The 25,056-nt window shown below is 41.0% G+C and overlaps 2 protein-coding genes across 5 annotated transcripts in view; one reads left to right on the forward strand and one right to left on the reverse strand.

The window, feature by feature from the left end:
• Positions 1–54: 54 nt before the first annotated feature.
• Positions 55–5,684, reverse strand: LOC110537983 (protein PET100 homolog, mitochondrial). 2 transcript variants are annotated; one of them, XM_036938052.1, is made up of 9 exons: positions 5,017–5,684; positions 4,312–4,398; positions 3,941–3,973; positions 2,433–3,607; positions 2,075–2,195; positions 1,755–1,784; positions 1,429–1,545; positions 1,167–1,213; positions 55–992 (listed from the first exon to the last, which is right to left on the reverse strand). In XM_036938052.1, exons 4-9 carry the CDS (start codon positions 2,615–2,617, stop codon positions 803–805), a joined length of 690 nt encoding a protein of 229 aa, XP_036793947.1. In that variant the 5' UTR covers positions 2,618–3,607; positions 3,941–3,973; positions 4,312–4,398; positions 5,017–5,684; the 3' UTR covers positions 55–802. The 2 variants fall into 2 exon arrangements, with proteins under 2 accessions (XP_036793947.1, XP_021480149.1); XM_021624474.2 differs by lacking the exons at positions 55–992; positions 1,167–1,213; positions 1,429–1,545; positions 1,755–1,784; positions 2,075–2,195 and having other exon boundaries at positions 2,914–3,607; positions 5,029–5,181.
• Positions 5,685–5,831: 147 nt separating this feature from the next.
• Positions 5,832–25,056, forward strand: part of brd4 (bromodomain containing 4) — a 61,849-nt gene continuing 42,624 nt past the window's right edge. Inside the window, exons 1-2 of one of the 3 annotated variants that reach the window (XM_036938049.1) lie at positions 5,832–5,972; positions 11,159–11,343. The gene's annotated coding sequence lies outside the window, so the exon portion shown is untranslated. Of the gene's footprint in view, positions 5,973–5,992; positions 6,140–6,185; positions 6,965–11,158; positions 11,344–25,056 lie in introns of those variants that run through there. The other 2 variants (XM_036938050.1, XM_036938051.1) reach the window with 2 other exon arrangements.

Below are 25,056 nucleotides of genomic sequence, written 5' to 3' on the forward strand. Positions count from 1 at the left end.
CTGGTACAGGGTAGGAGCAAAGAAAATAAGATTTTCTTGTGGTTTGGTTGAGAAACATCTTTATTTCATTGTATTTATTTCATTATGATGACATTCTCTACACTTCCAGCATGGGAGTCCCTGTTGAGACAGAGTTGGGCATCACTGGAAATCCAATTAAGAATCAGAATCTCATTACATTATAATCAACATATAACAATTCAAGGATCGGTTGAGATCCATCTCCAATAGGCTACCTGTTCTGTATATGAGTGACACCAAGGGTTGTGGTGCCATCCTGACCAACAAAGAGTGCAAGTCCAGCTTCTGTAATAGATATAGATACTAAGCATTAGCACTCTCTATTGAGTAGTATGTCATGCTTTTAATCCTACATAGGCTAGGATTCATCTGTGTTCTTGAAACCAGCATCAAGTTCAAAGCACCTTCCATGGGAGGAGGGAGCTCAAATACTGAGCCCAAGCTCTCTAGACAGAGATGTTCAACCACATCCTGGGCATCCACCCGTGTGTTCCCGACCCGAGTCAACTGACTGACAACTCTGGCCCTCTCCTGTGCCTCTGGGTTCTGACTGGGCATGGCATCAAGCAGCAGCCCCCCCTTCATCACCAGCTGCCTTCTCAGGGTTCTCAGAATGTCCTCTGATGAACCTGAAAACATTGTGGGGTTCACTTCAAATGCCAAATGATCTTTGGTGGTTGCAGTTTGATGAGGATAGTGAATTGGTGCATCTCTGTGTTGGTGTGTTTGCCTACAACCATATTAAACAGAGGTTGTTAGGTTAACCACACAAGTCTAAGCCCTAAAGAGTTGTGTTAGCTTTCCTGAGCGAATGCCTAGGCTTTAGCTCAGCAGGTTGACAGTCTTGTAGCACAGGTCCAAACCCTGGCTGGTCACGCATACCAGGCTCAGAGTGACTGGAGGTGCTTTCTCTGGGCTGCTCAACATTCTCAGATGATAAAGTTCCATTTGGCAGTGAATGCTGGGTAGGACTGAGGAAAGCACAAAACAGGAGAGTGACAAAGACTTATCGGCATAATGTAATCAAATCAGGGAAATTAATATAAATGAAGAGATGGTTGGATAGTAGTAGTTTATGTGAAATTTTATCCATAATACCGTATCAGTGAATAATAGTTGATCAAGGCTATTAATAAGGTCCTCACACTCTGAAACATGGGTCTCCCTGGAGCAGCTGCATATGTAGGCCCACCTGGACAGGTAACCAATGAATCCAGCAAGTTATATAGGATCGGTTTTGTTACAAGACTTTGTTTTCACAAAATGTACTCACCAACTGCAAACTTCCATTTCTCTAAGAGCACCCACCTTTTGTTCTACTTCTCCTATTCTCCCCATGTATTGCACTAAAGGAGTGCACTATAAAGGGAGTAGGGTCCCGTTTGGACCTAAATAATTGTGACTGACCTTGAGAAGGGAGTTGTCCAGCTTGTTGTCCTTGTTCATATATCCCTCTAGGAGGCAGTGCCGGGTCACATAACCAGAGCCTGCATACTCAGACAGGTTGAGATCGACATAACCCACCTAGTAACATGGAAATTGAGGAGATATTATTACTGAAGTTGTGAGAAAAAGGGATACCCTACAGAAAAAAACAACCTTCATGCATCTATACCTTCCATGTCTACCAATCTAAGGGGTCTGGATAAGTGTAAGCAAGCCCTTACTATGCTATATGTTGGGAGCTTGCCCATGAACATGTGGAACAGTGGTTACTCTCCTCTCAAACTTACCTTTTGGTATGACCTTCCTCCCTTTGTGTCCTGCATGAAGAGAAAAACAGGTTATTTAATCTTTTTCATAATTTCGCTTTCCTTCAGTACATTTGAATAAGATTCAAATGAGATTCAAAACACAACACACCTCATTTTATGTATGCTGTTTTACCTAGATGGGATATTTTATCAAATGTTACTCCATTTAGTAACAATTGCCATGTTGCATCCTAAATGACACCCTATTCCCCATGGAGTGCACTATATAGGGAGCCATTTGGGACACACATCACACACTGTTTTGCAGGGAGAGACCTATTTATGATAAGTTAGCTGACCTTGCGAACTGACAGTCTACACATGCAGTCATCCAGGACTCCAGACAAGCTGTTGACCGCAGTTTGGCACTCAAATTCAAACATCTTTCCCCATTGCACTGAGTTGTGCAGGACTTCCAGTCTGTGGGTTACACACACAACTTGATAATAGTACTTCTGTAACTGTGGGTAAATCTTAAGTCTTTCGTCAAATCTTGGATGTTCGCCTCTAATGCAGTCTGTCCTTGCTTCCCTCTGATTTTTTTCAGGTGAGAGGACGTGAGGAATCGAGGAAAGACTACAGATTCAACTAAAAGCTCACTTGCTCACTAGAGTTGGTGACACAACACCATATTTCAGCTGTACCCCCCCCCCTCACCTTGGAGATTCCTCAGTAAAGGAGCCATCAAGCAAGCGAACTTTGCAGAAAATCAACCCTGTGACTTGTGGCACATTGCCCAGCTCATCCAAGAGTAGGGAGACGGAGAAGTTGTGCGTCCAGAAGTGTTTCCCGAGCACCGTGATGGTATGCAGGCGAGCTGCCAACCGCCTACTAGCCTCCATAGTCCCGTTTCCAGAGGCCCCTATAAAACTTGACGTATTAGAGGGAAGATACAGTAGCCTGGGTTGTGTTCGTTAGAGCACACCGTAGCAAAACGTTTTAAGACACAGAACTGAAAAATGTGTCCTCATTGGATGATTTCAGCTAGTACCTGCCAGATTCTAAATGATTTCTCCCAACAGAACACGACTCAGCCATAAAATGACATGTCACAGCATGGTCCAAATCACAACACAGGGGCTTTGTGACATCATACTGTTTCTAGACCAGAATGGTCATCACAAAAAAAAAACAGGCAGACACATTTAAACTTTAATGAAGAACAATGTTGAAACACCCATGTACAAAAGACATGTATTCTAAAAAAAATAAAATAAATTATATTCCAAGCCATATGCTTCTGTCCTCAAATTTCAATCACACATTTTTTTTGAGACAATCATACACACTCAATGTTTTACAACAACACCATCACAGAGCAGATCATCAACAATAAAGTCATAGTTTGATTGCAGTGAAATAAAGCATTTCCTTAAAATATTTTCAGCAAGACTATTCGGTTCAAAGGGGTAACTTGAAGGTCCCCCTCAAGCACACCCTCCAAAACGGTGTATAGCATAGCCTACCTACTCCACGAAATCCAAAATCCTCCAATCCCAAATGGCACCCTTTATCCTACACAGTGCACTACATTTTACCAGAGCCCTATGGGCCATGGTCAAAGTAGTATACTAAATAGGTAATAGGGTGCCTTTTGTGACGCAAAACATGTTCCAGCCCATGGGCCTGACAGTGACACTGCTCCCCCTCCTGTGGAACAACAAGTAGAAAAACAGGCAGCTGATTGGGCATTGGGGATATCGTCCTCCTCCGATTGTCTCTCTGCACTGTCCTCCTCACTCCTTCTCAGCCTCCTCCAAGGCCATCCGTTTCAGTAGCCGCCGCTCCTTGCGGTCTCGCATCCGCTCTTTGAAGTCTTCCAGCTCTTTCCTCTGTAACACAGATGGTTCAGTCATAATCTACCATTGTCAATCAAAACAGTTATTCATTTTATTTTCAATTATGGAGGACAGAGACATTGACAACAAATAAAACATCCCCAGTCCTTCAATCCAACACCAAATCAAAACAGTTCTTAAAGGGTTATTCCACTCAAAATATTATGTTAAATTGTATTGGGAGTGGGATATTCCTTTAATCTCAAATCTTTACCCTCCAAAAGTGTCACTATTGGTAGGCATTGATATGTCATACTTCATTGTTCCTAAATCAAGAGACAATGTGTAACTGTTGGCATAATAACATGACATTATTCACACACTCACATGCATCTTCTCATCGGGGGGGAAAATCTCCCTCTGAAGGTAGTAGAAGAGATCACCATGAAAGAGGAAAGTAGAGTTTAACATTAATGAACAACAGATAAAAACGACTTATGACATGGTCATACACAAAATGTCAGAATTTGCTTTAGTTTGTCAGACAGTACTGTCAACCTTCTCAGACTGTCTACACAATCTAATAAAAAGTTTAAAAGCACTGAAAGAATGAGCCATTGGGCTTTATTGTGTGTTAACCTCAACAATTGTTATGTATGTAACGACTGGTGTCTCCAGCTGAAGCAACCTTAGTTATATGTACTTTTAATCATGAAATAGACTAAATGAATCAATCAACCAATCAAGATAACACTAACCTTTCTCTTCACAATATATTCTTCAAAGTACTCTGCTTGGTTGGAGATCCAGAACATGGTTACAGGGAAGGACAAATACAGCATCATCTGATCACAAAGGAACACAGACAAAATAAACATCTATATCAAGTCACTATCATCTCTTTGTTAGACATGTTAGTCAGTATAATAGATCGCTACATTGATTTGTGTATAATTGACCACTACAGTCATCAGACAACAATCAGGCAGTTGGTGCTTTCAAAACAATTGGGAACTCCGGAAGAAAAAAAACGTCAGTGATCAAATCATGACCTCGGTGATCAAATCAAATCATGCGTAGCAGCCTGAATGTTTGACTTCCCTACTTTTTCGTAGCAGGTTAACTTAGGAGAACTTACACTGCAGGTTGGGAGACGGAGGTTAAGGTTAGGAAAAGGGTTAGCGAAAATGCTCTCCTAAACTGCTACGAAAATCACTATCGAAGTGGCGTGAAAAGAGTGTGTCCCCTAAAATAACATCAGTGTTGACGAGGATGATGTTACGTGACCACCTGGCTGGATAGCTAGCAAGTTAGCTACTGTAACGATCAGCGTGTAGCTATTTCTACAACAATATAGAGCGTTTCGCGTGCAGTCTTTTTTCTTGTTGCAGCTAGGATCCCCTACAAACGACAAACTGTACCCTCGTGTATGCTATTAATCATGACATTATGATGAAACAAACCTATGTACTCACACGAAACACCTCGATTTTCACCCCCATGTTTGCGCTGCTACTGCGCCAACCTTCACACTGCACTTCCTGGTTTTCGGGTTACGACTTTTCACAAAATATCCAATCAGTAGAGTCCCATTTCTTTACGGTCAGTGCTATTCGGGATCCTTGGGACGTCACAACCCAAACCATTTTACATTTCATTATTATTCGTGAATAATAGTGTATAGTTTTATGTAAGGGCGGCACATTTCCAACAATATTACATTAGTGCTGGATATGGGTGAATATAATGAATTACTTGATGGTGACCCTATGATGCTTGATAGCCCCCACTTTTTTACATTTGTTGATTTATTTATTAAATCGATAAGAACTCTTTACAATGGAAGTAATAGCTCTGTAAAACGTGATACATCACCTATATTTGAAATCAACAGAGGAATGAGGCAAGTTTGCCCAATTAGTCCATTCCTCGACCTCTTGACAGCTCAGGTTGTACGTCTACTAGTAATCCCAGAATTCCTTTACATGTATTAAGATAAATGAAAGAATCAACACCTCTGCATAATCAAAACAGCTGATGTTAAAGTTCACAGTTAGCTATTGCTAAGTAAACGAAAGCTCAAAAGAAGCAGTTGCCTGGCTTTGACCCGCAGGTGAGAGCATGTGCCCGTGTAGATGGAAACAAACAAGTCTGAGCCTTTTGGGTATACACTTGTGCGTTGCTTTGCCATGCGGTATAAGGAACTGAAGTAGATGAAAATGTGTAGCGTGATTATTTTTGTTGTGATACAGTGCATAAGATTTTGAAAACTAAAATGTACGGTATAGCAATGAACTGATGCAAACGGCGTTACGTACTTCACGTTCTGTCTGCGCATGACGTCACCGACGACGAGAGGTGTTTGTTCTGGATCCTGGGAAAGAAAGATCCCGCGCACCTTGACAACCGAATAAACGAGGTAAAACGAATGAGTTTTTATTTTTTTAAATGACAGTGTGAACGCAAAGCCTTTAGTTTGCAATGTATTTCACACGAAGCTCCTGCGTGAGCACAAATCTAAGGACGCCGTCGTTTTTGAGGTCGTCGTAGCGTGCGCCTATTGGGAGCGAGTCGTCTGGAGGCCTGGTACTGAGACACGGGAATTAAACAAGCTAACGTTAACTGCGTTATCATTTTCTGATATCTCTGACTAAGCGAACAAAAACATGAACCATTAAGTGTTAACGTTATGCTATTGTCCTGATTACATCACAACCTAATCAATTTGGATTTCCACCGGCCTCAACACAAGATTACACTAACGTTATCTAAGCTAACTGTATCAACTAGCTACCCCTCCTCCTCACTAGTATTAGCTAGCCTGCTAGAATGCCCAGCAAGCTAGCTACCTTGCTATCACTTGCCGTTGACTGAGTAGTAGTTAGCCAGCTAACAACATCAACAGTATTTTGACAACTAGTTGATTAGCTAGCAAGTAAGTCAACTAACGTTACGTTTTCATTTGAGCTCAGCTTGTTGTTTTGGATGATATGTGGGAGACTACCGAACCGTTTTGGAATACGGGTACTAAAATTGTTACGTAGTTCGCTTACATTCTAGAAGAGAAGATACGCAAGAAACGCATGCTTTTCAGTTCTAACGTTAACTCGCTAACTAGCTGGATTTTTAACAAATTGTCACTTTTCGATGTTCTCACATATATGGCATGTCAATTTGACAATGATAAGTGACGTGACGTACAACGCCATTTGCGTTCCTTCAACAGCATTTGAAGTAGGAAATATTTCGGAACTACGCCAAGGATCCACAACTGTAATGTAAACTTAGCTAGCTAACGTTAGCTGCTTTGGATTGGACTCTTTGTATACCTGACGAGACTTCGGTTTAAGCGTGTTCTCTTGCTCGATTTGGCGAAACCGTGATATCTGCACTTATGCAGTTGCCACTAAAGTAAGATGGTAACAAAACATTTGAAAAGGCGTTTGATATTTAGAATAAGGACTTGGAGCTGCTTGCTTGCAGTCGCCATTTTGTGTGGTCTGAAGAGAAGTGGATAAACGTTTGCGTTTTATAGAACATGTTTATTTATTTATTTTACCATTATTTAACTAGGCAAGTCAATTAAGAACAAATTCTTATTTTCAATGACGGCCTAGGAACAGTGAGTTAACTGCCCTGTTCAGGGGCAGAACGACAGATTTTTACCTTGTTAGCTCGGGGATTCGGTCTTGCAACATTTCGGTTACTAGTCCAACACTCTAACCACTAAGCTACCTGTAAGGAAACAAGCCGATTTGTCATATTTTGTTTGTCTGAAATCTCAACCATATAGTGAACCTTGTTGGTGTATTTCAAAGTACAGTAACTTAGCATTGTTTTTCGTGAAAATGAGTTACGCTGCTGCTGTCGACACTACTTTCGTTTTGACTGATCACTCTTGACTTTGGCATAACGTTAGTATCCCCTGATTAGGGTCAGAACAAGCATTTCACGTATTGACGTTGTCCAGGCCACATATTTGTATCCATAAGTACACACACAGCCCCACTTAATAGTATTTTGTCTAGTCTATGTACCAGGACCCCTCGGAGGTGTCACCTTTTTTCCCCCCTCTGTTGCATACCTTTTCCGACAGTAAATTGCATTTACCACTAACGTTATTGGTTAAGTTGAATTGTTTTTAGGAGTCTTTAGTGTTTATGACCATTCATATCTATCTACGCTGGTACCAAATTCATCCGGATTTGTGTCAAAAGACAGTGGGAATGGTGAGGGAGAATTCAATAAAATGTACTGTACGCAAGGGGGTTTGAAAGACAGGAGGGGTGTTGAGTTTAGAGGGAGAACAGGAGAATTTGGCTAACCCCCCTTTTAATCAAGTCAAATGTGTGACCACTCGACGGTTCAGCCTAGCAACAAAAGTAGGATGTAACAAATGATTTCTAGAAAAATGCATGCTAAATATTCACAGTATTAGTTGAGCGAGAAAGTTAGGTATAAATTAATTTGGGATGTGACAAATGGACACATTTTCTTAACGTTTAAAGTGCTCTTTTTAACGGGTTTCCATTTAAAATGAAGAAGAAAAAAAATGCATAAAGTTCAACGTGAATTCACGATGTAGCTTTGCTACTGCCAGCATTGGTTTGGGTTTCACGGTGCGTCCCTTCCAAATGGTTAAGCGGTGCACCTGTACTACCATTTACTGTACCTCGTAACGTTTGCAATTCTTTCTCATTTAACTTCTCAAATGATTGCCGTACAGAACTTTGCTGCTGTCGCTTGCCTTTCGCTGCCATTTTCCAACTGTTAACGATGACGGATTAGTGGTGGATAGTCGACTCCAAAATATGAACTCCTAAGATTTAGTATTTTTGGACCGGAGGAGACTTAGTTGCCGTATTTTCGAGAACACTTGCATCTTTCATAGCTTGCGAGGGACGGAGAGAGGAGGGACACAGTATAGACAGGTTGACTACCAGGCAGACAGTCAGAACCGTGCACTTAGGCCTGTCTATCGGCAATCAAAAACTCGCAATGGAATGCTGTATCTCACAATTTCTTGGCTTGCAATGTCTCGAACTTTCATCAAAGCAGGGCCTAGCATCAATTAATTGAATAGTTTATTGAGATGAAAGAGATGCAACACTTCGCTCTCACACAGTCACGTATGTGCACAGGTTTGGTAGCCAGGGCAACAAAACAGCAGAGAAGTTGAACCACACACTTCAACACTCTTAGTTGCGGAAATAAGACTTATAAAATACACTGCCAAAAAAAACAATGATTACGAAGTTAAACAAACCATACAACTCTATGCACAATAATTATTTTTAACAATTTACACAGAAAATGTAACACATTTACTTGAACAGTGCAGATGCAAATTTTGGTAATAGAATGATGGCACAAATAGCAAAAGCCATCATTCTGTTACCAGACATTGCATCTGCACTCAAGTCAATTAGTTTTAGTACACATTTTCTGTGGGGAAAAAAACCCAAACTAGTCCAGCATCATTCTGTTACTATGGAATTGCCCTCTATCTTTCTTACTTGCCCTCCTCAAACATTTCTGGGTACACTCTGTGGTTGAGTAACCATGGTAACTCCATCCTTGGCCTAGTTGTAGGTTTTACCTCTGAATGGAGGGGTATGGACAGGGAGCGAACAATAAAATCCATACATTTTATTGGATAAACGAAAGCGCTTAAGTTCAACATCTTCCCGTTAATCATGATTCATTAATCAATAATGATTCACAGTCTTGATTAGTACCATCATGTTATGGTGAAACTATACAAATAGTCTATTAGATAAACTAGTCTAATATTAAACAGCTCATATGGATTTTCTGTCTGTCTCCCTCATGAAATTGTCTGAAAGCAGCTCCTGGAACATTGACTGCATCTAGATAATGATCAAATCAAATTTATTTATATAGCCCTTCGTACATCTGCTGATATCTCAAAGTGCTGTACAAAAACCCAGCCTAAAATCCCAAACAGCAAGCAATGCAGGTGTAGAAGCACTACCATCTAGACTGTTGACTTGTCACACCTCCCTCATATGCCATTCCATGAAAGCCTTTCAGTAGCGCCGTGCCCGGCATACTTTGGTCATGTAGTGTATGTGGACACCTGCTCGTCGAACCTCTCATTTCAAAATCATGGGCATTAATATGGAGTTGGTCCCCGCCTTTGCTGCTATAACAGCTTCTGCTCTTCTGGGAAGGCTTTCCACTAGATGTTGGAACATTGCTGCGGGGACTTGCTTCCATTCAGCCACAAGCATTAGTGAGGTCGGGCAGTGATGTTGGGGGATTAGGCCTGGCTCTCAGTCAGCGTTCCAATTAATCTCAAAGGTGTTCGATGGGGTTGAGGTCAGATTTCTGTGCAGGTCAGTCAAGTTCTTCCACACCGATCTCGACAAACCATTTCTGTATGGACCTTGCTTTGTGCATGTGGGCATTGTCACGCTGAAACAGGGAAGTTGTAAGCAAAGAATCGTCTAGAATGTCACTGTATTCTGTAGTGTTAAGATTGCCCTTCACTGGAACTAAGAGGCCCAGCCCGAACCATGAAAACAGCCTCAGACCAAATTTTCTAATACATTTGTATTTGTCACATGCACCTAATACAACAGGTGTAGTAGACCTTACAGTGAAATGCTTACTTAGCATTTAAAAAAAGTTGGCGATAAGAATAACAAATAATTAAAGAGCAGCAGTAAATAACAATAGAGGGGCTATTCAGGGGGTACCGGTGTCGAGGTAACTGTGTACATGTAGGTAGCGTTATTAAAGTGGCTATCCATAGAGAGTAGCAGCAGCTTGGGAGGGCAATGCAAATAGTCTGGGTAGCCATTTGATTAGCTGTTCGGGAGTCAGTTGGCGCTATGCATTTGGACAGGTAGCATTCTCATCACTTCAGAGAACGCATTTCCACTGCTCCAGAGTCCAATGGTGGCGAGTTTTTCACCACTCCACCATGCGCAACGCCAAGCATTGGCTGTTATTAGGCATGTTTGCGGCTGCTCGGCCATGGGAACCAATTTCATAAAGACCTCTCGGCAGTCCCGTTCTGTGAGCTTGTGTGGCCTACCATTTCGTGGCTGAGTCGTTGTTGCTCCTAGGCGTTGCCACTTAATAACAACACTTACAGTTGACCGGGGCAGCTCAAGCAGGGCAGAAATTTGACGAACTCACTTGTGCCACGTTTAAAGTCACTGAGCTCTATAGTAAGGACATTTTATTGCCAATGTTTGGAGATTGCATGACTCCCCCTTGCACACCTTTCTTTGGTTTCTTCGGTGGCATTGCCTAAAAACAGCAGTCTGATTGCATCATGTGTGCCAAGCCAGGACCAGAGTATGTAGGTCTGGGCTGCATTCAGCATGAAACAACGTTTAGGGCCGTTGTGAATCGGATGTAGGCGTACGTATTAGAATAACACACATGCCTCTTATATGTGGAGTGTGGATCATGTCGGCTCTACTGGTGACATCTCTATCTGCCATGTACGTTGCACCTTCCTGAATGCGACCCAGATTTGTCTAGACCGTAGGGTGTTTGTGCGTGCGTCCTGTTTGCTTCTCTCACTCTCGCTGGTGTTCTCATGGACTGTCCTCTCTGTTCTCTTCCCAGGTGTACCCCCTTTTCCTCGTCAGCAGTGTGCTCTGTGAACTATTAGCTGGGCCTTGGCCAGCGTCTCTAAGGGGACTCTTCTCTGGATCGGGTAACGGGCCGGCCCACGCGGCAGCTCCCTTTGCTGAATGAGGCCGGAGAGGAGATGCACTCTCGTATAAGGATCTCCACACAGAGATACACATGTAAGTTTATCATCTAACGTACTAGTATCTTTTCCTCTGGAACCCTGACAGAGGGAGAGTATAGCTTCCCTGGCCATGTCTAATGTGTACTGGATCGTGTTCAGTAGGGAGAAAGTGTTTTGAATTGAAGTGAAACAGGGAGGCACTAGGCTAATACCTGAATTTGTCCAATACAACCACTGATTGTAGTTAGTGCTCCACTGAACAAGACCTAGCTCTGCAGTGGAGAGTTTCCATGACATATATTCATCTAATAACATGGCAGCCTGTGTATGTCTGCTGAAGTGACCCCGAGACGGGAGGCGTGTGTGCCTTCATGTTTTGTTCTGTTTTGAGTTTCACAATGTTCTTGTTATGAGATGGGTGCCTGGCGCAAGGATATGAAAGGGCTTTGTTTTCCTGGTTTTGTCCTTCAGTGTACTATTCTATTTCTGCATCCCCTCTCCATCACTTGCTTTATACCTCTCGCCCTTGCACACACGCACAGCTCACACGCACTCATACTACAGTCTGGGCACGTAAACACACACACAAACACACACCCAGAGCCAGCAGATTGGCTGGCTGTCTCCTCGACTGGAGTCCCTGTTGGTTTTGGCTGCTCTGTTGCCCACGTGATTAATGGCCTCTGAAGTCTGAAGGCGCTTCCTCCTCTTGGCCCACTCTCATCTCCTGTGTGTATGTGTGTGTGAGAGAGAGAGAGACCGTGTTTAATTATTGTGTATTTTATTCCTCTTGCGTTACTTATTACATTTTTTACTATGCATTGTAGGAAAGTGCTCATAGCAAGCATTTCACTGTAAAGTCTACTCCCTTTGTATTCGACACATCTGACAAATAACATTTGAATTGTGTGTTTCTCCGCTGCTGTCTCCCCCCCCCCCCCCTAATAATGCAGGCAGCCAGTCCCAGGCAGCCTCCTCTTCCCCACTCCCACCCATGACAATGTTGCAGTGAGTGCTCAGTAGGGTTGGGCGATGTCAACCTTTGTCCTCTCGCGATTATGTATCCATAAAACATTGTGATATACAAAACTATCGCCCGTATTGGCCATCGCCCCCAAATATTTTATACATTTATGCAACTGGAGAAATCATGATGAAAGATAATGTTTATTAGAAAGTCTGGCAAGTGAATGCAATGGAAAATCTTTTCTAATATTCTTTTCTGGTGGAGGAGCAGAACAGGTTTGTGTGTCTGGCGCCCACATGATGGAGCAGTGACCGTCTGAGGAACGGGCTGTCTTACCCGTAGTAAGCTAGGTTATAGGCCTACATCATGGGCTGAATAGAAGCGGTCTACTGTCTTTAGAACTGGATAATAATTGCTGTATTTGCCTCATAAAACAATAGAAACATGTATATTGTCTGGTCTGTCTCATGAAGCTGTGATTGAAAATAAGTAGCCTATGCGTAGGCTATGGAATTTCATTCTTGTAAACTTGGGAAAAAAATCTATAGGATATTGTTTTGTTCTCTCTCATTTAAAAGCCCTCGGTCTCCTGATGTGGTTTATGCATGGTTGTGGATCTAGAACATCCAATGTAGTTGTTTTTCTATTTTGAAAAGTTGGATTTTTGAGAGTGAAAAAATAAAATAAACAGGGAAACAGAAACCTGTAACAACAACAACAACTGAGAAAATGGAATCAGGCAAGAAAAAAAATAATTCTATAGGAGCCTAAATACCTATGCATCCAACAAAACAATGTTTTCTGACTGGACATTTTTGTTCTGATTTGATGGTATTCGATGCTCTGTCTGGCCTACATTATTCTCTTGTGGAATTTGGGGAAAAAAACTATATACGGTTATATAACATATTTATGGAAATAGGATATATAGCAAATAACAATAGGCAAATTACTTTGAATGTCTCTTGTGTGCTGTCCTGCTGTGCGACGTGAGACTTACTGCGCAGCGCCAGTGAAGTTGATATAGGCTAAACCATCGTCTGTCACATCACGATGTCACCATCGACGATGGCTGTCAATCACCATCGATAGACAATGCTATCGTAATATCGCCTAACTCTAGTCCCCAGTCCGTCTCTTCCCTCAGCTTCAGAATGGCAGGCAAGGCAGGGCCCATCGTCTTAGCTCTGCCCGGATTTGTCCCAAATGCCAAAATGGCACCCTTTTCCCTATGCGTTTTGTTACGTTACAGCCGTATTCTAAAATTGATTCAGTAGTCCCCCCCCCCCCCCCCCCCATCAATCTATACACCACCCCACAATGACAAAGCAATAACAGGTTTAGAAATGCTTGCTAATTTTGTATATATAAAAAACAAAAATATTATATTGTATATAAGTATTCAGATCCTTTACTCAGTACTTTGTTGAAGTACCTTTGGCAGCGATTACAGCCTCAAGTCTTCTTGAGTATGATGCTACAAGCTTGGCACACCTGTATTTGGGGAGTTTCTCCCATTCTTCTCTACAGATACCCTTCCCCAGATCTGTGCCTCGACACAATCCTGTCTCGGGAGTGCTACGGACAATTCCTTCGACCTCATGGCTTGGTTTTTGCTCTGATATGCACTGATATCAACTGTGGGACCTTATATAGACAGGTGTGTGCTTTTCCAAATCATGTCCAATCAATTGAATTTACCACAAGTGGACTCTAATCCATTTGTAGAAAAATCTCAAAGATGATCAAAGGAAACCGGATGCACCTGAGCTCAATTTCAAGTCTCATAGCAAAGGGCCTGAATACTTATGCAAATAAGGTATCCCTGTTTTTTATTTAATAGATTTGCAAAAATGTCTAAACCTGTTTTTGGCTTTGTCAATATGGGATACTGTGTGTCGACTGATGAGGATTTTGTATTTATTAAATCCATTTTTAGAATTGGGCTGTAAATTCACAAAATGTGGAAAACGTCAAGGGCCCTGATTATTTTTTCGAAGGCGCTACTTTTGCCCAGGGCCCAAAAGAATAGGGTGCCGTTTAGGACGCAACTCCAGCCTCCCTGAGTGGGTGAAGTTGGAGCTTTGTCACTCTGGCAGCTGCTGTATTGTCCCTGGGTCAGGGTGCACGTGGACAGTCTGGGATGGGGGACGACGACAGTGTCTGCAGTACAGAAGGGGACCTTGGGGGTGTTTTAAAATGGCACCCTAATCCCTAAAGTGCATTATTTTTGTCCAGAGCCCTATGGTACCATAATCCCCGTACAGTGCACTACTTTTGACTTGAACCCTATGGGTCCTGGTCAAAGTAGTACACTATATAGGAAATAAAGGGTGCCATTTGAGACACATCCCTAGACTGGCTGTATGTGTGAAATCAGATCTGACACATCTGTTACTGGTCGCTGCTAGACAACAGTATAGAAATCAGTGCTCGGGGGGGGGGGGGGGGGGGGGTGTTATGGTATCTCACAGATATGGGAAAATGGTTATTGAGTAGGCTAGTCCTAGGCTTGTGAACTCATTCCGTAGTGTGTGTTTGTGACTTCATTGAATGGGAGGGTTACGTAGGGTCAGCTTGCCTCGGGCAGTTGAAGTCGGAAGTTTACATATACCTTAGCCAAATACATTTAAACTCAGTTTTTTTTCACAATTCCTGACATTTAATCCTAGTAAAAATTCCCTGTCTTAAGTCAGTTAAGATCACCACTTTAATTTAAGAAAGTGAAATGTCAGAATGACAGTAGAGTGATTTATTTCAGCTTTTTTTTCCCACATTCCCAGTGGGTCAGAAGTTTACATACACTCAATTAGTATTTGGTAGCAATTTAAATTATTTAACCTGGGTCAAATGTTTCGGGTAGCATTCCACAAGTTTCCCACAATAAGTTGGGTGAATTTTGGCTCATTCCTCCTGACAGAGCTGGTGTAACTGAATCAGGTTTATAGGCCTCCTTGCCCACACACACATTTTCAGTTCTGCCCACACGTTTTTTTATAGGATTGAGGTCAGGGCTTTGTGATGGCCACTCCAATACCTTGACTTTGTTGTCCTTAAGCCATTTTGCCACAACTTTGGAAGTATGCTTGGGGTCATTGTCCATTTGGAAGATCCATTTGCGACCAAGCTTTAACTTCCTGACTGATGTCTTGAGATGTTTCTTCAGTATATCCATATAATTTTCCGTCCTCATGATGCCATCTATTTTGTGACGTGCACCAGTCCCTCCTACAGCAATGCACCCCCACAACATGATGCTTCCACCCTCGTGCTTCAGGGTTGGGATGGTGTTCTTCGGCTTGCAAGCCTCCCCCTTTTTCCTCCAAACATAACGATGGTCATTATGGCCAAACATTTCTATTTGTTTTTCATCAGACCAGAGGACATTTCTCCAAAAAGTACGATCTTTGTCCCCATGTGCAGTTGCAAAACATAGTCTGGCTTTTTTTATGGCGGTTTTGGAGCAGTGGTTTATTCCTTGCTGAGCGGCTTTTCCAGGTTATGTCGATTATAGGACTCGTTTTACTGTGGATTTTTGTACCTGTTTCCTCCAGCATCTTCACATGGTCCTTTGCTGTTGTTCTGTGATTGATTTGCTTTTTTCGCACCAAAGTACGTTCATCTCTAGGGGACAGAACGTGTCTCCTTCCTGAGCGGTATGACGGTCCCATGGTGTTTATACTTGCGTAGTATTGTTTGTAAATATGAACGTGGTACCTTCAAGCATTTGGAAATTGCTCCCAAGGATTAACCAGACTTTTTTTGATTTTCCCATGATGTCAAGCAAAGAGGCATTGAGTGAAATACATCCACATGTACACCTCCAATTGACTCAAATGATGTCAATTAGCCTATCAGAAGCTTCTAAAGCCTTGACATAATTTTCTGGAGCTTTCAAGCTGTTTAAAGGCACAGTCAAGTTAGTGTATGTAAACTTCTGACCCACTGGAATTGTGATAGTGACAGTAACAGTGTGATAGTGACAGTAACAGTGTGATAGTGACAGTAAGTGAAATAATCTGTCTAAAAATGACTTAGTAGATTTCCTATCCGACTTGCCAAAACTATAGTTTGTTAACAAGAAATTTGTGGAGTGGTTGAAAAACGAGTTTTATTGACTACAACCTAAGTGTAAACTTCCGACTTCAACTGTACATAGGCTATGGTGGGATTGTGGATTTTGATGTGAAAGAGATTTTTGGAAGTGTGTTTTAAATTATATATTTTTTAGAGCCCTTTAAAACCTGCGTTGTAGAGAATGCGAATGGAATTACAGAATCCAGACATTAAAACGGAATTCCAAAATATTATATGAACTTAGTAGGAAAATCAATTATCATAAGACAAAATGCATCAGTGATTCATATTTTCCTTTAACTTTCTGAAGTGGCAAAAACACAGGAATGCCCCTGTCTGTGTGTCCACGCGTTTGTCTACCACTTTGTATAGCCTGGACTAAATATAAGCCTTCCGCAACCACAATAACTTCATTATTTTATAAAAGATTTAACCTGCATTTTTCCAATAATCACTGATCTGGCTTTCAAGTCTGTGAAAATGTCATTTTTGTTTCAAAGTTAAGCAGAACATGCATAAAATACACATTCACTAATAATGACTAACTTGTTGTGGCACTGCAGGCATTATAGATTGAGACCTGTGCTAATTTTCTATCTCTCAAGCACAAGCCCACGTGCTAGTGAGTAGCCAGCTGATCTTTCTATTTCAATTTTAGCCAACTTGGATCTATTTGCTAACTAACAAGGTAGTTGAATTGTTATGAACACACCCTTCTGTCCGTCCTCAATTGTTTGAACAGCATGCGAGCCTGTCCACTTTGTTCAGATATTGAAATCAAGTGGCCTACCTTATTTCTCAGAATGAGACCCAGTTGCCAATAACTTACATAATTGTGATTTATGTTTATTGCAGATTTCTGAAACAGACCAGACAGCTAGTATATGTCTTTGGCTAAAATGCTGCTAGTTATGCTGCTAGTTATGCTGCAGCGCACGACGCTGCATTCATTTTCCAGAATCAATATTCATTGATACTCCCATTTCTAGTAGTCTTATCTGCGCCCAATTTTGAGGAGTTGAGACATAAAAAAAGGTATCATTAGAAAGCTTAACTACTCCTGTATCACAGTAAAATGTCTGTGTGTTGCGGTGTCCATATGCCCAAATCTGTTGGACCAAACCTCCGAATGCAAATAGCGAGTTGAAGCTCTTGTCAGATAGGAAGAAGTGATCTTTCATCTTTGTTGTTGTGAGTGGCAGGGGCTTGTGTTTGTATGTGTGTAAATGGGAAGGAGACGAGACCAAAAAGCTTGATTCTTGCGATAGTTATTTGAAATATCACGCCAAACATACATTTAATATGTCGCCTAGTCCTGCCCGATTCTCTTTTGCCCAGTCTTGTGTGGGTGTTAAGAAACAAATGTGAAGATATTTATATACACAGCGCTGATTGTCTGATAGGATCGTCTAGAGCTCACCCCCTTACCCAGATGAACAGTCATTGGTCTGTTTTAATCAAATCAAATTGTGACGTCATGATGTGGGACAAAAGTTCCATCCCTCCCGAACAGGCTGAAATTCCAGGCATTTGTTTCCCCCAAACATCTTGTACACAAAAAGGGCAAATTGTAATTTTCACAATTTCAGACTGTTAATTCACCCGCGTATTGTGGAAATATATCTATTTTTTTACCCAGGAAAATCATGTTTTTTTTAACTGCACTGCCATTTTAAAGTGTATGTGTTTTAGTGCGGCGGGGGTGAAGATTGTATTACAGGGAGGAAGGAGGGGAGCCACCTCTGTCTTCCACACATCTGTTCCCTGTGTGTGTGGTTCACTCCACTACTCCTCCACACTCACGCGCTCCCTTGGAGGCTAGCATTCCCCTGCTGCCCCTCTCTAGTTCTCCTTCTGAGTGTCTCTTTCTCTGCCTCTTTCTTTCTTTCTCGCATTGTATCTCTCTCTGAGTACGTTTTCAGTGCATTCGTAAAGTATTCAGACCCCTTGACTTTTTCCACATTTTGTTAAGTTACAGCCTTATTCTAAAACTAATTGCATGTTTTCCCTCATCAATTTACACACAAATACGCTGTAATGACAAAGTTAAAACAGGTTTTTAGTTATTTTGAAAATGAATAAAAAAAATACATGCCTTATTTACACAAGTATTCATAAATCACTCAATTGAGCTTAGGTGCATCCTGTTTCCTTTGATGTTTCTGAAACTTGATTGGAGTCCACCTATGGTAAACTCAATTGATTGGACATGATTTGGAAAGGCACACACCTGTCTATATAAGGTCCCACAGTTGACAGTGCATGTCAGAGCAAAAACCAAACCATGAACCCGAAGGAATTGTCAATAGAGCTCTAGGATTGTGTCGAGGCACAGATCTGGGGAAAGGGATCTGTAGAGAAGAATGGGAGAAACTCCCCAAATACAGGTGTGCCAAGCTTGTAACGTCATACCCAAGAAGACTCGAGGCTGTAATCACTGCCAAGTGTGTGTGATGGATTCCTAAACTTGGAATTGGGTTACTTATCAGGTATTCTATTGAAATATTGAGTGCTGTGGTTTAGAGGGTCTTCACCAGAAGTGAATGGTTATCTGTTGGAGAAAGGTATATGGTGGGTGCAATTTAAGCTTGGAATGTACTGAGTGTAGGGAAAACAATCATATGTGGTAGGCATTGATAAGGGGAGAAAGTAATGGATTAGTGATGAAGGGGGTCGAGGTCAGGTCACGTTAAGGGAGAAGGAAAAGTGTATTGCCCGCATCACTTAGTTTCCTGCCTATCAATAAAGATGCAATGTTTTAGCGAGAAGGAGTAGACTCCACCCAAAGTGGGGTACATATACCACCTCTATTGTAACCAGGTTTTTGTCGATTCAGCAGTTCAATCCTTTGGGAAGAATAAACTTGGTTTAAGCTTTCATAGTCTCCGAGTTCTTACTCTGATAATTAGATCCTAAAATGTTGCTTTTTAATTGTGTATTGTTTATAGATTGAGGGGGGGGGGAACGATGTAATCGATTGTAGATTAAGGTTTTAATGTAACAACATGTGGAAAAGGTCAAGGGGTCTGAATACTTTCCCGAATGCACTGTACATGCACACTAATTGAGTTTTAAACTGATTATGGCAGAAGGCCGAGTATGGCATTAGTCATGCAAACACTTTACTCAGCTTATCTTAATCGGTATAAGGCCAAAATCAAAGTAATCATACGCCGATTTAAAACCTGGTTTTCTGACAATAGTTTATATAATTAGTACACTGCTTAATCGGCGTTCAAGCTTTATGTTTGATCTGCGTGTGTGCCTTCACCGGTAGCGCAAGTGAAGTGAGTTCCAAAAAACATCAGTATGCATCTTAGAAATAGTTTTCACATCCTAACTTTGTCCAATTCTCAGAATAAATTAGTCTTTGCAAAAATAACATGGTCACTGTGGTAGAGCTTTGATTTTGATTGCCGATATTTCTGCTTTTATCACAAGTCCCATCCGGCAGCCTGATTTCAGATGTCATACACACAGGATTATTAGAGAAGTCATTCATCTTGCAAAGCATGTGAATGTTTTAATTGAACTATTATATTATTATTACTATTATACTATAATTGTGTGCATGTAACTTTACTCTCTTAATCTCCCTCCCTCTATCTCGTTCTCCATTGCTGTCTCTTAATTTGCCTCTTTCCCTCCATCTCCCTTTCTCTCCGTCTCGCTCTCTCTTGCACAACACAATCAGGTGATTTAGGTCAATTGAACAGTGAACAAATGGTCTGACAGACAACGATATGTTCCACACAATACATTTCAACCTGAATCCAATTAAATTTATTTATATAGCCCTTCTTACACCAACTGATATATCAAAGTGCCGGAATCAGCCCTTGCCTTAACAGGAAGCCAGTGTAGGGAGGCTAGCACTGGAGTAATATGATCCATTTTTTTGGTTCTAGTCAGGATTCTAGCAGCCGTATTTAGCACTAACTGAAGTTTATTTAGTGCTTTATCCGGGTAGCCGGAAAGTAGAGCATTGCAGTAGTCTAACCTAGAAGTAACAAAAGCATGGATTAATCTTTCTGCATCATTTTTGGACAGACAGTTTCTGATTTTTGCAATGTTACGTAGATGGAAAAAACCTGTCCTTGAAACAGTCTTGATATGTTCGTCAAAAGAGAGATCAGGGTCCAGAGTAACACCGAGGTCCTTCACAGTTTTATTTGAGACGACTGTACAACCATCAAGATTAATTGTCAGATTCAACAGAAGATCTCTTTGTTTCTTGGGACCTAGAACAAGCATCTCTGTTTTTTGTGCTGTGACGTTGCACTCCCCCTGAACAGAGCCCTGATCTGTGCCTAGGAGCCATGAGGTAAATGTGCCCCAGGGGTGTCATTCAATTGGTTGAGCTCAGTGTGCTACTCAGGGTTTTCGTTAGCCGGTAGTAGCTGGCTTTTGTCCATTTAAAAATATATAAGGAAGTGGACGATAAATAAAATCGTCACCAATTGTCAGGGTGAAGTAAAAAAAATAAAAATTATATATATATATATATATATATATATATATATATATATATATATATATGAATATATATGAATGAAGCCTGCTGGTTGTATGAGTTTGGGATCCATCGTCCCAGAGTCTGTTAAGGCTATTTCTTTCTCGACAAACTGATCAATAGAATGTTAACTTTTCTACTACGGTGGATAGTAGATTGACAGGCTCATAGGCGGCGTGTCCATAAGGCTCGGGGAAGCTTTCCCTAAGTGAATTAAATTGACAAAAAGAAATAGCCTTATTAGCCTACTCCTGTCTATACATAACCACAATCATTCAAATAGGCTACTAAAGCATGACTTGGCCACAGAGGATCATTAGCTTCCCCTAGCTTTACAGAAAGAAAAAAAAATGTTTTGCCTACAGTCACTTTGCCTGTAATCGGAAAGGCAGCTCGCGCAATTGGTGCTGCAAATACCAAATAGATAATTGTCGAGATGCACCTATCATTGAAAAGTATAGGCCCAGCCAGTAATAGCGCAATATTTCCAAATTAAATCGCAGAAAAACATACTTTGGAATGCAAATGGCTATTGCTGTAAAGAGAAGACAATTAATATATACTCATGTCCTTTAGTTATTAAAATTCTAAGCTTAATTGAGCGAGCAACAGTAGGCCTATCTTATTGGCACCAGCGGAGAGCGGCGGCCATATCCCCGGTGCTCACGACACATATTCACACTCATTGTTGGGTCAGTGCCTCTTAAGTTAGTTTTTGGACAGTTTCCTCCAGTTTAGACGGACGTCTTTCTATTTGTGTCTCCCCTTCTCGTAGGCCTATTATATGGACAGCGTTGTTTTTATTGGTCTGTTTGTCAGTGTCAGCACAGTAGGCTACCCTGTCATTTGTCGCATTAAAAAAGATTCTGCTAATGTCTCCAGTCAAAGTTGAGTAAAATAAGCATGAGATGTGTTTTTCCCGTGCAAGGAAAGATGAGAAGTATCTGATTATAGCCCAGGCCTCTACACTATCTGCTTTCAGCCATGCATTGAGCGGTCATTTTTTTGCCAACAGTGAATGAGTTCTATTATTAGCCTAAGTTATGACTGTCTAAAACTACTCATCACATTACGAATAGTAGGCGATCTTACATAAGTCTGCAAATGCGATGATTCATGGAAGGCGTTATTATAAAGGTGCGTTTTTCTGGGGGAAATGTGCTTCCCCAAACTTGAAACTCAGGCTTTGCATAGGCTAGTGATTTTGCTGTTCCTTACTCGTCTTGTTGGCTGAGGAAAAGAAAACGTGGACAGCTATTCTAATGTCTTCAAAGTGCAAGGAAAGGACCGCACATCCTTGCATCCTCGACTTGAATGTTCTGTTAAGATGAATTACCATAATCTAAATGTGATTTCTGTCCTTCTGAGCACCGTGGGTGGTCGCCCTAATCAGGTTACGCACCCATATGGGTCCGGTAAATTTCTCAAATGTCCAGTAAATGAAAATTCTGCAGGTCAAATGTCTGGCGCCACAATTTCATAACTGAAACCCTGGTACTACTGTACCATCACAGACACCCCCGTCTTAATTACAGCACAGCAGGCTTATTGCTCTCTCTCTCTCGCTCGCAATCTCTCTTTCTCCAGTTGTATGTGATGTGGTCTCCCTCTCTTATCATCATGTTGGTAGACAGTAGGTATGAGGTACGCTCCACATGCTGATTAGTTTCATTGTAATGTGTCATGATGAAGTGAATCACTGTTGTTTCTGGAGACAGATGGCTGGATGATTTATGGGGGGGGGGGGAATTAACTGTCTTCTGGGGAACACTGTAGCTGTGTCTCACTGTCCCTCAAACACACACCGCCTTGAATGAAATTACCACTTGCTTACAAGTATTTTATTATGCTTGTAAAGCAAGGGATGCCATTCTATTAACTTGTGTGGGAATTCCATGATTCCACAGTATATTGTTGGGCAGTACGGTGGTTCTTCCTTTAAAAGTTGTGCCGTATTTGCAGTACAGCTTGTGGGCTGCCACAGAATTCTATTGCACGCTATTTGTGTTAGCCATTGTTGCCGTTAATGCTAGTTAGTGCTAGTTTGACCACCAGAGTGCATCTTTGAGAAGCATTTGACTCTTTTTAATATGGGCTGTACTTGAGTTTAAAACCTTTTTTTGTAAGAACATAGTATATTGAATTGACTTTAAGAAATTTAGCCTAATTAATTTAATTCATATTTTGGTGTTTCTATTCCAAGAAAAACCAAAAACCAAACCCTCGAGGTTTTCGTTAGGAAAATATGGCGCTGTACAACGTGACCGGTCGGGAGTAGGCTCCTAAGTGACTGCGAGTGAAGAGCAAAATAATCCTAACATTTCCATACCCTAATTGTAGGCTAACCAATACCCAAACAGAGATTCAGTGAAAATAAAAATAAAAATTAAGTTATCAAGACCAATCCCCATGCTTGTCTCGGAGCAGCGTGAAACGGTGCGAAAATAGTTGACCACACGTGGGTAGGCTATTGCTGCAAACCCTATTATAACAATTGGATGACTTTGGGTGTTCCAGTAAGCAACAATTTGTTGCCTTCATTCGCCTACTTTATTCTGAAAAGAACTACAGCACAGAGAAGAGAAGGGAGCCTTAAATAATTAAATAAAGCGATTGAATTCACAAATGCATTTGACTGCTTTTAGTATTGGCCATCAACCAAAAACACATCATCTACCATGGTAGAAATGTTATTCAATTCAATTTTAAAAAATGCAAATGATTATTAAGCTTCTGTGCAGTCTGACGAAACCAACAGGACAATGAGAATACGCCATAATTCCTCAAGATAATTAACATTACGGTTACACCAACTGGATCACACAATTGTACAAAATGGTAAGGGAACTGGTGAAGAAAGTTACCCCCTCTACATACACCATTTCTTGTATTTACATAACAAGAGCAACAGGAATAGTATAAGTGAAATAAGTATTTGTTCTGACTTACATTTGGTCGAAAACGCACATCAAATTAAAACAGTCTGATCTTAACAAAAGCCAACCTTAGAAATACATGTTGTTGGTTGCCATGGTGAATAATCCAATAATAATTGGAACCTCTAAATGAAAATACTGGCAGATCAATAAAATGTCCTTGTACGGTAGTAGATCAAATAAAATTTAGAGGATTCTAAATTAATATCTAAGGGGCTTTTATACAATTATACTTCAGGGTTAATAATACATTTAAATATCTGTAGGGGTTGATGCATTTCTTTGTTGGGACAAATCTGGTTTTAGAGTACTTCCGCATCGAATACATTGCCAGTTTGCCCATTTTGGCCTTTAGGCAACACTTTACAATAGTACTCAAATCTGACTGACTGCAGCATCTACAGTACAATTTATTATTGAATTCGATAAAAAAAACTGTTTTAAAATGTATATGTTTATTAAGTAGACTTGCTTGTCTCAGAGCGGTGTGAAATGGTGCTGAAATAGTTGACCACACGCGGGTAGGATGTTGCTTCAAATCCTATTATAACAATTGGATGACTTTTGGTGTTGCAGTAAGCAACAATTTGTTGCCAACTTTATTCCAATATTTCTGTCATTCAGTAATATTTATTCCCATAGTAATTTGTTTTGGGTCCATCCAGATGTGGTTAGAAAACAGTGCATTTGGTGCACTCTGTAAGAGTCTATTGTCCTGCTGATAGCCCGTCACGGGCTTCTTTTGTATTCTTAAAAGAACTCCAGGCCTAATAATGTTTAAATAAATGGACTGCTGGTCTTCACTCTATGATGCCCATTTCTACATTGTATTCCATTTCCAGCGAGACTATTCAAGCCATCTACTCACTGATGTTTGAAGATTGTGAGCGATCGGCAAAGGCAATCAACATCACTGTAATCTAATATATTTTCAATATAATCATTAATTCAGAAGGTTAAACCCATAGGTTTTAGGCCTGCGGTAGGTTATAATAAACAAACAAATTGCCTGTCAATTCATAAACCATGTGCCGTGGAATCGGTACATCGAAAATCTCTTCCCAACTATTTTGCAATCTATATGGCACAGCTGTCAATTTATTTGGTCCTTAAATAAAACTGGTATATATTTATATTTTTCACAATTGTCTTTAACCATTTTTGGTCTTTTAATGCACGGCCGGCCGACAGACAAGTTCCTTTCTTAAATTGAAACCAACTTTCTATGGCTTGTTTTTAAAAAATAACGATGTTTTGTAGATTTTGTTTTCAAAT

This window comes from Oncorhynchus mykiss, chromosome 12 (genome assembly GCF_013265735.2).
Source record: "Oncorhynchus mykiss isolate Arlee chromosome 12, USDA_OmykA_1.1, whole genome shotgun sequence".
Taxonomy (NCBI): domain Eukaryota; kingdom Metazoa; phylum Chordata; class Actinopteri; order Salmoniformes; family Salmonidae; genus Oncorhynchus; species Oncorhynchus mykiss.